Below are 12,013 nucleotides of genomic sequence, written 5' to 3' on the forward strand. Positions count from 1 at the left end.
ACATGACCACAACCTAAGCCTTGTGTGCCGGCAGTAAATAGCAGCATCCGTGCAGTAATTGTAACTTAATTGTAAACTTTGCAGAGTTCACTTCGAGTGTCAGAGGCAAACTGGGTCACAGCATGGACTGCAAAAAAGTTGCCCGGCTTGACCTGTATTCTCCTGCTACCTTAGCCTCTCCTTCAAATAACAGGAGCTACTGACATCCACAAAGGTGAGTATACACAGTATGAGTGTATACGTGAAGGTTTAGGCAGCAGACCGGTGCTGATTGAAGACTCTGGAGGTGCATGTAGTGCTGCAGCTGCTGAGGCTGCTCAGTGGGCCGCGCTGTCCTCCCTGCCTCATTTGCACGGCCATGCCGCTCTCCTGCACTCAGTGTATCTTTTTGTCATTTTGAAGCTCTGGGTCCATTTGTATTATCCCCCTGAAATGGCAGGAGTAGGGGTGATGGCAAAATAAGGAGGAGGAGGGGGTGGCAGGTCCAAAGGAGATCTCCAACAACACAACCACACATCCCCCCTGCTAGACACAAACACACACCCACTCATCCACAGTCATGCACACACATGCTCCCCTTGACTAATGTGCCCCGACACTCGTACATCACCCACAAATTGGCCAAATGAATTAACCACGGCCCCTGCTTAGCGTTACAGGCTTTAAATGGATTTTCCCTCTCCAGGTCTGCCCAATAATTGCGTTTATCCATCTTGTTGAAGCGCGGTTTACACACTTGCTAACATCATGCCAATCCGGGGCTACATTTTCCGCTCCAATGGCAGGAGTGGGGGAGATTTGTCACTGGATCACAACAGGTAATTCAAACAACAATTAGCTGATTCCCCCGTATGTCAATGTCTGGCTCCCTCGCACACATAGTCTTGCTGAAGCAAAGGGGATTTCTCTCTCTCTTGCACCGTCTTTCTTTCTCCACTCTCTCCACTGCCCTGCTTACTGAGATGAATTGAGCTTAGCTGCACTTCAATATCAATCACCCAAACCACTAGGCTCTAGCAAACAACATCCCGAGGAGTAAACGGGGCCTGCAAGTATGGATCCTGACTCCACAACTTTCAGCACATACAAACAAAGGTACGAAAACACAAACAAAGGCACATACGCACACATATACACACAAAAGAGACCATCTCGGGGCTTGTGGCTAAGGCTGCAGTAGGGGTCATCTCTACACTCTCGAGTGTTTGAACAGTAGTGCATTAGACACTGCGGGGCCCGTAGGACAATTGGGCTATGTAAACACTGAGGACTTCCTTCCCTGCAGTCCTTCGGGCTTATGCTGAGACAGCCCACTGTTTAAACAGCTCTGAATTCCACAGCGTGCTCACTACCAAACATCTGCTCTCTGTGGTACTAGCCCAGCAGAGCTTGGGACAGAGGCTGGGAACACACAGCCCAGGAGCACCCTCAGCTCATATGGACAGCGTTTAACACAACGAGCTCACTGAGCCAGAAACCACTTCCTTATATCTTAATCACAGAAGAAATAAAGCTACAGCATGAGCCCTAAGCAAAGAGCTGAAACCAGGAACGCTTAGCCCCTGACCTGAAATCCTGCCATTCGACGCCACCTGTTATGACAAAGCAGGCAATTTATCTCCACTGATATTTAAAAAATGCAAAGTGTGGACGGCTCATAAAGATAGAGGAGCAGTAAAGCTGGAGATAAAGAAAAACTACATTCTAAAGGGCACCCTGACAGACGGAACGCTGCCACGGTCATGTGACTGCCGCGCGGCGTGGCTAAAACTGTCCACCGTCCAAAGCCAACAGCCTCAGGTCAGGATTAGGCCCTCTTTCCTTATAAATCACTCCCAACTCATCACTCCCTCTTTTGCCTCTGTCAGATAGCCAGCACAGACAGATTACTATTTACTATCAGTGACAGGCGCTCATCATCTCCATTAAACACGAAGAGCCGTTGGATTATACGCCTCCTGTGTCATTGTGCTGAGCCTCGCACCCTTGAGATGAGAGCACATCATTACAATCTGGCTCCACATCACTGGCCGCTACCTAAGGTTAGCCACATTCCCTGTACCCCTGGGCCAGTCAGCCACAGATACACTTCCATTCAATTTACCCTCCTCTTGGTATGTAATTGACAATTCACTCAGCATGGGAAGTCAATTCCCTGCGTTTTGGAATCGACTACGCTGGGTTTTCACACTGCTCTCTAATGAGATGTAGTGAGCGACAGTTGATCCAGGCTTATCCATAGAATGCAGACAACCACACATTGCATTTTCCTACCTACAGCATGGGCTTGCAAAACACTGTTAGCACCAGAGCATCTGAATGGAAGCGCACAGAGCTACAGTGATCTAAGTCTCCGGTTTATATTTTAAACCTAGCGCTAACAAAACCTGCAGGAAATCACTTTAGCGGGCCTAGTCATGTGACCGCAAAAGTGCTAATCACATAAAATGTTATCTATATTGTTTGACTGCCTGAGATGGAATGGGATGGAAGTACTGAATGCACTGACACTATCTACAAGACTCCAGGTTAGCCACCATTTCATGCCTATGATTCAGGGCGGAATACCTGTGTTTATAAATGGGTTTATCAGTGACAGCAGGACAAACCACACCAGCAAAGTTCAACTGTGTGAAAAATAGAGGTCTTTTTAGATTATTTATATATAAATATATAAATCCCTGCAACATTTTCTATTATGCCATAAAATAAATCATTTTATTAATTCACTTGTTTCATTTATTCCCTAAAGATTTTCTTCACCTTTTGCTCAGTTAGGAATGCAGTTCCTTTACCAGACAATCAGCTCAGCTGCATTTGTGTACATTCACATATATTCAACCCACACGCATTCGCACACATTCTCAGGGCTTTGCTCTGAGCTTATCCGCCAGCAATTAAAAGTTTAATTGGAAGATTAAAAATACATGGGCTGAGTTTTATCACCTATTACTTTCGCAATTATGTGATTTACCAATACAAAACGCTCCCAAAGTATCTACAGGAATTAGTGCGGATTATCAGGGTAAACAGGATTTCACCTTCCACAATAGAACCTTCTAGAATCTCAATTTGCAATCAGCGTCTGAACACAGACTCATCTGGGTGATCCCAAATTAGCTCACTCTCTTATCAAAGAGAAACATTTCACAGAATAGTTTGAAATAATAAACAGGCCTACATAATCAACAAAAACAGAAGAGGTTGGTCAGACCTCATCTTTTTATACAGGCCTTAATAACATAATGACAAGAGCCTAATATATGCAACTTCTTCCTTCTTTCAAGTTAAAAATAGATGCTGATAGGTTTTTATTTGTTGTTGGCTGACAAGGAAAGAAATTGCAGTGAAAACAACAACGTTCATATTCTGTTTTGTGACGCGGCCTGACAGCCAATTGTCATTTATTCGGCTATTTATGAGACTGAAATGCTGTAGTTCAGCTGGCACTGATACACAATCAGTTGAACTTCCTGTCCTGAAGGTGCACTCTGTACACTGGCATTGATTGCCATTATCTTTGCCAGTTTGATAATAAAAGTACAGTGAAATAATCAGGATATCGTAAGCGCACACGCACAAATTTAGGTACTCCTTTCATTCGTCATAAAAAAGGTTAGAGGGTCAACTCCTTTTTTAACAGAAAGCATGTCAGTGAGTATGCACTTTGGCCCAACCCGAGCATGTTCCAATGCAAACAAAAGCCCAGCGCAGCCAAATTCCAGCGTCAGCCGAGCTTCTCTCCAGGACGTTCTGATGACGAGGCACGAATCAGGAGGAGCTAATAACTTAAGGAACAGGCCCAATTCATTAAAAGAGGAGAAAAGCCACACACATGGCTTGTCCATCAAGCAAGGCTATAAACTTGTCGCCTTCCCCCTTGTCTTTTCTCGGCCCCGCTGTGTTTTTTTTTCCTCTCTTTTTTAAAGGAAGATAAATGCAAGGCCTTGGGGCTCTATTGTTTGGACATCTAACCAGGAACTGTGGCCGCTCTCATTGCCCCAGCATTAGGAGCAATTATGCACCCTATTCAGATGGCCTTTGTGCGTCTCCTTCCCTACCATCCACCCTGTGCCCCCCCCCGCAACCCCACCACAGCGGGCACACCAGCCCCTGCCTTTCCCGCTTTTCTTAACCTCCCTGCCCCCCTCCAGACCAACCAACGCCGCACGCTAACCCCCTCCAACTACTTTACCTAAAAACACATTATTCTGCCATTATCTTATCTTACAGCAACAGGATATTATATTTAAAATAATGAAAATAAAATAGTAATAACTGTGTATTATCAGCTAACATCATGGTCAACCATCCACTTGCCATGTAATTTTACATTGCAAACAAAGAAATAAACTTTAAAACAAATTTAAGAACATACTGTACTTAAAAATAATTTGACATGTGAAAATGAATCATATAAAGACTAAAATCCTATATGCGATTTATTTAATACTTTGATTCTGATCAATAATAAATTAGCTTTAGTATTGTTACCAGCATGAAATATTTATTCCCCATTCTTGAAATCAGTAATTTTAATGATTAGCTAGAAACATATTTGCTTAAATCCTTTAAAAATTGATAAATTCCAAAATGTCTGTTAATATTCTCTGTGCAAACCTGCAGTACACCAGTAAACATGTGCGTCCCTACTGTACACAAAGGCCTCAGCAGTGCTACATGTTTTATAAGTCCACTAAATACATGATTTACCATTGTTTCAATGAAAACATTAAACATACACATCTGCACAAAGGTATCACATTAGTACATGAACACTTTGTGTGTGAACAGGACTGTCCACACGCACACACGGGACACAGAGTCAGTAATACGATTTCCATGTTTTTGGGAGCCTCTCGCAGTATGGGCCAGCAGCACTATATTTAACAGATGACAAAAGTTGCATTCCAGATGTACAGTGCAATCTTTGTGCTGAACTTTATGGAAATGAATGGGGGGGTGGGGGGGTGGGGTGACCAGCACACAGCTGCTGAGCCAACACTGCTCCAGGAGACCTACAATTTACAACTGCTACAGCTTCCATTTATCAGCCAGGGGACAGCACCACGTTCACTGCTTTACAAACAAACACTTTGGAAGCAGAAAGGAGGGGATTATTTATGGCTCTGGTATCTCTTCATATTGTGAAAGTTTTTGGGTGAAAATAAATATTTCTGCCAGAAAAGTGCAATAATTCAAAGACTGATAATTCATGCCTGTGAGGCATTTTCTTCACGTTTAAAAAAGGATATTAGATCACAAAACGTTTATTCACATAAAGGTGATGAACGCATTAAAAATGAATAATTATAATAATAAATGAGAAAACAAGAGATTTGCTGCTTTCCTGAACTGCTTTTAAAGGATGCAGCTCATCATCATCATCATCATCACCGCCATTACTATCATCTTTAGATAATTGAGCCCAGCAAGCAAAAAAAAAAAACTCTGTAAATATTTACAGCACAAATCTTTTCCATTCATTCGCCAGGCGCTAACAAAACCTTACTGTACTCTTTCTCTCTCTCACTCGCTCCCCTACATCTGCGATTCATTGACTTTACAATTTACCACATGTCGAGATGGGAGAGGTCGAGACTCCATCTGAATCACGGCACAAATATGCGAGTGATTTATTGTTTTAAAAACCGTGGGCCGATTTAGTGCAACTCCACTTTTCCTGAGCATTACTCCTATTGGCAGACCATGAACAATTACAGTTCGGACTAATTAAGCCCTGAGAATGTGCTGTGTGCCGCTAATGTCTCGCAGGCCCCAGTTTCAGTTTAATGGTGCCAAACTTTGCTCCCCAACTTAACTCCCTCAAATCCAAAACAGATTGCACTTTTTTATGGCTGTTTATCAAGCCTAAGCAAAATAGAGACCGTTTCTCTCCTGCGTGGGATGAGAGAGACCAGGAGGAGGAGAAGGAAAGAAAGGAAGAAAGAACGAGAGAAAGAGAAAAAGAGAGAGGGGGAGAGAAGAAGAGGGAGACTTGCTTCCGCCATTCTTTGTAAACAAAAGTGATTTGCAAAACAAAAGGATGGCAACCTTCTAAACAAACCCGAGAGTGTATTTTGTGGAGAGCAGCACAAAACATGGCCGCGTAGCTCAGTGAACCCCCTGCGGATAGCAATTAGGAGCCATTAACATGTAAAGCCAATTTGATAAGGTATGAGTCTATCCCCCTAAATCCGCATTAAACTATCTTTTGCACCTCGCGCGACAAGCTATTCAGCACGGCGGCAGAACACACATAATCCATATGATATGCCATTGTTGTCTAGGTATTAGTAAAAAATGGCTAGAAAGATACTGTCGTACTGCCGTGGTCTATTAAAATCTGTTCATCCGAATCCACACAAAGGAGACGTGAATGCATTTTTACCATAATGAATAAATTCATTTAAAACAGCTTACAGTTAACAATAAAACAACAGTTAAAAAAAATCACAAATTGTTTTTAATTTACAAAAAAAAAAAAATCCACAGGGGCAGAACACCACATAAAGAATGAAACAAAGAAAAGAAAGGAGGGGGGAAAAAGCTATTGTGCAACAGCACAATCCAGCATGCCAGGCTTGCTGTGGAATTGCCACAGATTTCAGGGAACATCTTTTTCTTTACTCCAAAATGGAGCAGAGGACACTGGGTGTTGCAGGTTTTTTTTTTCTTCTTCTTCTTCTTCTGGTTCTTTTTTTAAACTACGCATAATTATACGTCGAAACTCGAAACCCCTGCCAAAAGTCTGCAGGCCTGAGGAATTATGGGGCCAGGGGTGGCGTCAAATATCTTAACATTCATAAGTCGGAGAGGCAGTAAATAAACCCAGAGGATTTACGGGCATAAAGCCCCCTGCCTGCGCACTGCAAGCCAGCCCTGTGCACTGCCTCTGCTTCTGCCTCAGACCTGTTGAGGTGTGATGTTCGTCTACAGCAGCCTGCCTTTTCAACCGCGCGCACCACCACCACAGCCGTGCGCTTTCGCTTCCTGCCTCCGACCCGCTCCAGCCGAGAGGGCCGACTGGCTATTGTGTGCAGAGAGCGAGGAGGGGGGCCGTTCACGAAAGAGAAAAGAAGGGGGGACAGGCTCCGGCTGTGCAGCTTCATGTCAAAATCGCTAAACGCCACCAAACCGTCATAAACCTTTTAAGGCCGAGCTAGTTGGAAAAACAAACTTCCCGTTATTACGGCCCTCGGAGGTCAGACTAATTCCAGCCCTCCTCCTCCCCCCCCTTTTCCCACTGGCACACGCTCCAGCCTGCAGCCCAGGCACAGGCATTTCATCACTATTGCACGAGTGGGTTTCAGGGAGAAATCAGCTGACACAAGGGCTTATGAAAATTCAAAAGATTTTGTCACTTTTCAGACATCGACCTCCACGCCACACGACCCGCTCTCACCAGCACCTTACATCAGCCGTGCCGTCTGGAAATCCGCCTCTAACTTAAAGCAGAGGCACAGTAAACAGCCCAATTTGTACAACTGTAAACAAAAATGCTGCTATTCCTGTGCATTGTAATTTAGCAAAAAGAGAGGGCGTGCGCAAGAACGAAGGCGCCGTGGATGCACACACTGCCGACAAGTGCTCGGTAATAAAGGTTTGACTGCATCAGCACCAGCCATGCAGGGTTCAGCCCTGTGTGTTTGTTAAAAAGAAAGACAGCTAATCGATGCTCAGGTGAATTATTTATACTAGACTTAAGTAATGCGTTTATGAATACAACGGCTTTCAACTTCAAAGCTGTGTGGGTAGGACGCCCAGGCAACACACAGGTAGTGGGGTTCACGGAGAGAGGGAGAACGAGAGACAGAGCAGGGAAGGGGGGGACAGGACAGTAAAGCTCATGCACTTGACAGCAGTGCTAACAAGGCTAGGCCCTATTACAGTCATTACACTACAAGATTAACAATAACATCACAAGCAATAAAGCAATTCACCGAGAAGTGTATCAAAATAAGCATTTAGGTGAGGGCATGTTAACATAAAATATCTGACAACAGATGGTTGAAGATATTACACAATAACCTTACAGTAAATATATATATATATATATATATATATATGAATTGCATTATTATTAAAATATTTTTTTTTCAGTAAAGCCCTAGTCCTTTACCTAAAGCTAGAAAGGCTGAGGTTCAGCAGCAAACTGAGAGAAACCTTTAGATCAACCGCATCCCTCAACTAACCACCGCCTCTAAAAAACACCAGCAACAGAGAGGAAAAAAAGCACACGTGTCCGATGTCTCCTCCATTTCTTCACAGAACATACATTTTTGTGTTTTAAGTGGCCACAATTTCTTTGTGCATTGGATGAATATGTGTGCATGTTTTTGTATACACAAGAATGTAGCCCCCCATAATTGGTGCGGTATTATAATAATTGGTCAGGTTTTATAATTTCTATGGTTTTATACACCAGAAGAGTTCTGTGAGTAAGAGAAAGCAAAGAATGGTGCATAGAAGACACCGTCATGTGAACGCCAAATTCAACAAAGGAGTATCTTTGGGAAAGCATGCTGGCGATGGCCATGCAATGACAGACACAGTCACACAACAGTGAATCAATGAGACCATGTCTCACTAATATACAAAACAGACTGTCTTTAAAATACCACACATGCACGAACATTTTAAAAACTGTAATTCAGCTACACATTTTTATGTGCATATTAAAATTTTCTGGCACTCCATTACTATGCTTTGTTTTTTTTTTGTTTAAACCAACTACTAAAATCAAATCAATAAAAATTCCTGTTCAGGCACTGAGCCAGATTCATTTTGTCTACAATTTGTTTAAACCTCATAACATGAGATAAGCAGATCTTACAGCAATGCTTTGCCATTAAAATGATTAATATAAATACCAACTGTGTATTAAGAAAATTACCCCCGTTAACGCACCACTAATGTCCTTTGGGATAAAGGAGTGTACTGGGAAAAAACTGTAGACATGCATAATTACATCATCAATGCTAATCTTTCAGAACAAAAATAAAACAAAATATAAAACAAAACAGGTGAATCTGCACATGCACGCCACATTCCAAATACACATGCATATGAATTTATTTCTTTCATCATAAAAGGTCAATCATGTTTTGCAAACTGCTGTCAATATAAACATAAATGTTTTATATGCTGTGCATATTTTATGCAAATATTTACTCACTTTAAATGTGTAAACACTTCCTTAAATATGCTACTGAATATTTCACTCGGTTAGATTTAGAGAGTATAATGTTATGCATACATTCTGCCAGTCTCAGATTCACTGAACTGAAGGCTCCTAATCACCATTTAACAGCTCAATGTGCCCATGCTGACCAGTCTCTATCTGCCATTGTGCTTTAAGGATACAGGAGGCAACCACTCCCTCTCTCTATATATATATGCACACAAACATATATATATGTATATATATATATATAAATATATATATGTATATATATATATAAACATTTTAGAAATAGAATAAAATTATGCTTATTGTGCATATGGTTGTAGCATTGTAGCAAGAAACCATAGTAATCAATAAATTCTTCATTTTTTATTAATATTATTATTAATAATAATGATCATCATCATATATCACACACATAATAATAATAATAATAATAGCAAATAGTAAATTCATAAATAAAGAAATTCAGACATAATAAATGATATTTTAGATTCAGCCTCTTTGTGATCCGAAAATGGTGTAATTTTTTAAAATAAAATCAATTGTTTTTAAAAATAAAATGAAATAAGAATGTGTATGTAAAGTGAGCGTGAAGTGTAGGTGTTTTTTATATTATGTATAATATATACAGGTTTGATTTTGCCTTTTTTTTGTCTTGTTTTTTTTTTTCATTTTGTTTTCCTGAGTGGAGCAGAGGCGCTTCAGAGCAGGCAGTGCTGAGTGAGCCTGAGCCTGCAGCACCAATGCCCTACAGCGGGAGCCTGAACGCTGCCTCGGCCACAACTTCCCAAAGTTGTGCTCCTGCGCTCCTCCTCGTGCTAAGCTGCTCGGGCGGCTCGCTCTCCGGAGCTCGCGCCGTGTCCGAGCGCGTGTGCTGTATGTGTGCGTGAACAGAAACGGGTGAAATAAAGCCACTTACTGTGCGTGCCGTCGGAGAGAGCGATCCGTTGGGGAGGTAGGGGCTCGTTAGATCGGGGATCATTATAAATGGATAGCCCGGGTACGGGGGGCTCTTGAACAGCCCTCCATCTTGCCTTTTCGCAGCTAACATGGCGGGGGGGAAAAGAAGAAAACTTTTTTTAGGCACCTTCAAACAACTTTTTTCCTCTCTCTCTCTGTCTGTCTCTGTGAGTGCATTTCAGAAGCACGGCTATAAGCCGTGGCTTACGCCTCGTGTACTTCTCTCATGTAAGGAAAAGTGTAGAGCAAGAGCATTTTAGAGAAAAGAGCAGAGTCACTCACCCTCCTCTAAACTTTCTCGTGTTTTGTCTCTGAAAGTTTCCGACCTAGGCGGAGGCCGTCTTTCCGCCTTCAAATGCAACCAAACACAGGGAACAGCGGTTAACAAACACGCTGGCAAAAGCGGCAGCTAAGCTTACTTTTATTAAAGCAGCTAGCAAAGGCACAAAGGCAGGACATTGGGCGCTTCACGTTAGCAGTTAACCTAACTTACATACAGAGCAACAGAAAAGTGCAGTAAGTGGAGTAAAACGGAGCGCCGCTGCAGTGGCGAGAGTTTTTCGTCGCTTACCTCGGAGTCCGAAGAGCTGTTTTGGTTCGTCTCTGACTCGTTCACGAGAGAAGACTTGACATCTGCTAAATCCCTTTCTGCTGAAGAGTTCTCCGAAATCTTTTCTTCCTGCTCTCCTTCGTCTTTGAACGAGATCATTTCATCGTTCGCGCCCAGATCGTCCCCTCCACCGCCGTTCAGCTGCGGCATTTTCCCGAGCAATTTTGGGGGACGAAAAACGCAAAGTTTTTAAAGCCTTGATCTTTGCGATCCCGAGTCCCGAGGATTTTTTTTCTGGAGTTTTTAGGGGTCTGCCCTGGCGTTTCCCCGAGCACTGGCGGTTAGTAGAAAACTAAAAAAGAGGGGGGATCTTGGCAGAAAAAGAAGCCGGAGATGGAGCCGAGGCGCTCGGATTGAGTGAGTTGAAGTTGGTCGGAGTGGTTTTCAGTTCAAAGGCGGCGCTGATTGACAGATAGAGAGGGATGGAAATAGAGAGAGTCTGGATTCGGGATTATTGACAGGGAGAAACACACAAGAAACTAATGAGATTCAAACAGGGAGGGACTTGAAGTGACGTTTTCATAAATAGAGAGGGGCAGGAAAGTATTGGAGAGAGAGAGAGGGAGAGAGAGTGTGAGCGAGTGAGTGTGGAGAGAGGGAGAGAAAAAAAGGCTTGAGGAAACGGGCAGACGAGAGAGCAGTTTGAAAAGCAGGGAAGGAAAAGGCAGCTTTGGTGAAGAGCAGCAGAGTTTAGGAGAGTCGCCCTGTTTGCTTTAGTGCTGGAATGGCGGATCAGGCGGAAGCTGCACAGAAAGAAGGAAAGAAAAGAAAGACTGATAGATAAATAGACACTCGGACTGTCTCGAACATACACACATGGGCGGACTTCTCCAACAAGGCAATTAAATTCGATTCCTTTTTTCCCTCCTTCTGTGATGAGCTGGGTTCAGTACATTTTTACGGCTTTTATTTAAAAAAAAATAAAAAAAAGAAAAATCAGTCTGCTCACGATTAAAGAAAATACAAAATAATTTATCGAAAAATGTTTATTTATTTATGAAACTTTAAAAATATACCCGGAAATCGACACGTTTATTTTTTTATTTTATTGAAATTCATTTTATTTTAAATGCATTTTATTACAAAAAAGAAAAAAAAAGAAAAATAAAAAGAACAAATGCTTTAAAGCTTCAACCAAACCAGTTTTATAACTGTATTTAATGTTTTATTTTTTTATAAATAATTTTATATGTATATATATATATATATATATATATATATATATATATATATATATATATATATATATATAA

General features: G+C 42.0%; 1 protein-coding gene across 24 annotated transcripts in view; it reads right to left on the minus strand.

Annotated features, from left to right (window-relative positions):
• The window catches only part of tcf7l2 (transcription factor 7 like 2), a 97,970-nt gene extending 86,514 nt beyond the window's left edge, over positions 1–11,456 (minus strand). For all 24 annotated transcript variants that reach the window (XR_005007367.1, XR_005007366.1, XR_005007365.1 and 21 more), the window contains exons 1-3: positions 10,722–11,456; positions 10,433–10,499; positions 10,110–10,234 (exon numbers count right to left, since the gene is read on the minus strand). Coding sequence is in view for 21 of the 24 variants with exons in the window: in XM_036572666.1 (XP_036428559.1) it covers positions 10,110–10,234; positions 10,433–10,499; positions 10,722–10,910 (381 nt within the window). In the remaining 3 variants the exon portion in view is untranslated. The remainder of the gene's footprint in view (positions 1–10,109; positions 10,235–10,432; positions 10,500–10,721) is intronic.
• Between the last annotated feature and the right edge of the window lie 557 nt (positions 11,457–12,013).

This window comes from Colossoma macropomum, unplaced genomic scaffold (assembly GCF_904425465.1).
Source record: "Colossoma macropomum unplaced genomic scaffold, Colossoma_macropomum, whole genome shotgun sequence".
Classification (NCBI taxonomy): domain Eukaryota; kingdom Metazoa; phylum Chordata; class Actinopteri; order Characiformes; family Serrasalmidae; genus Colossoma; species Colossoma macropomum.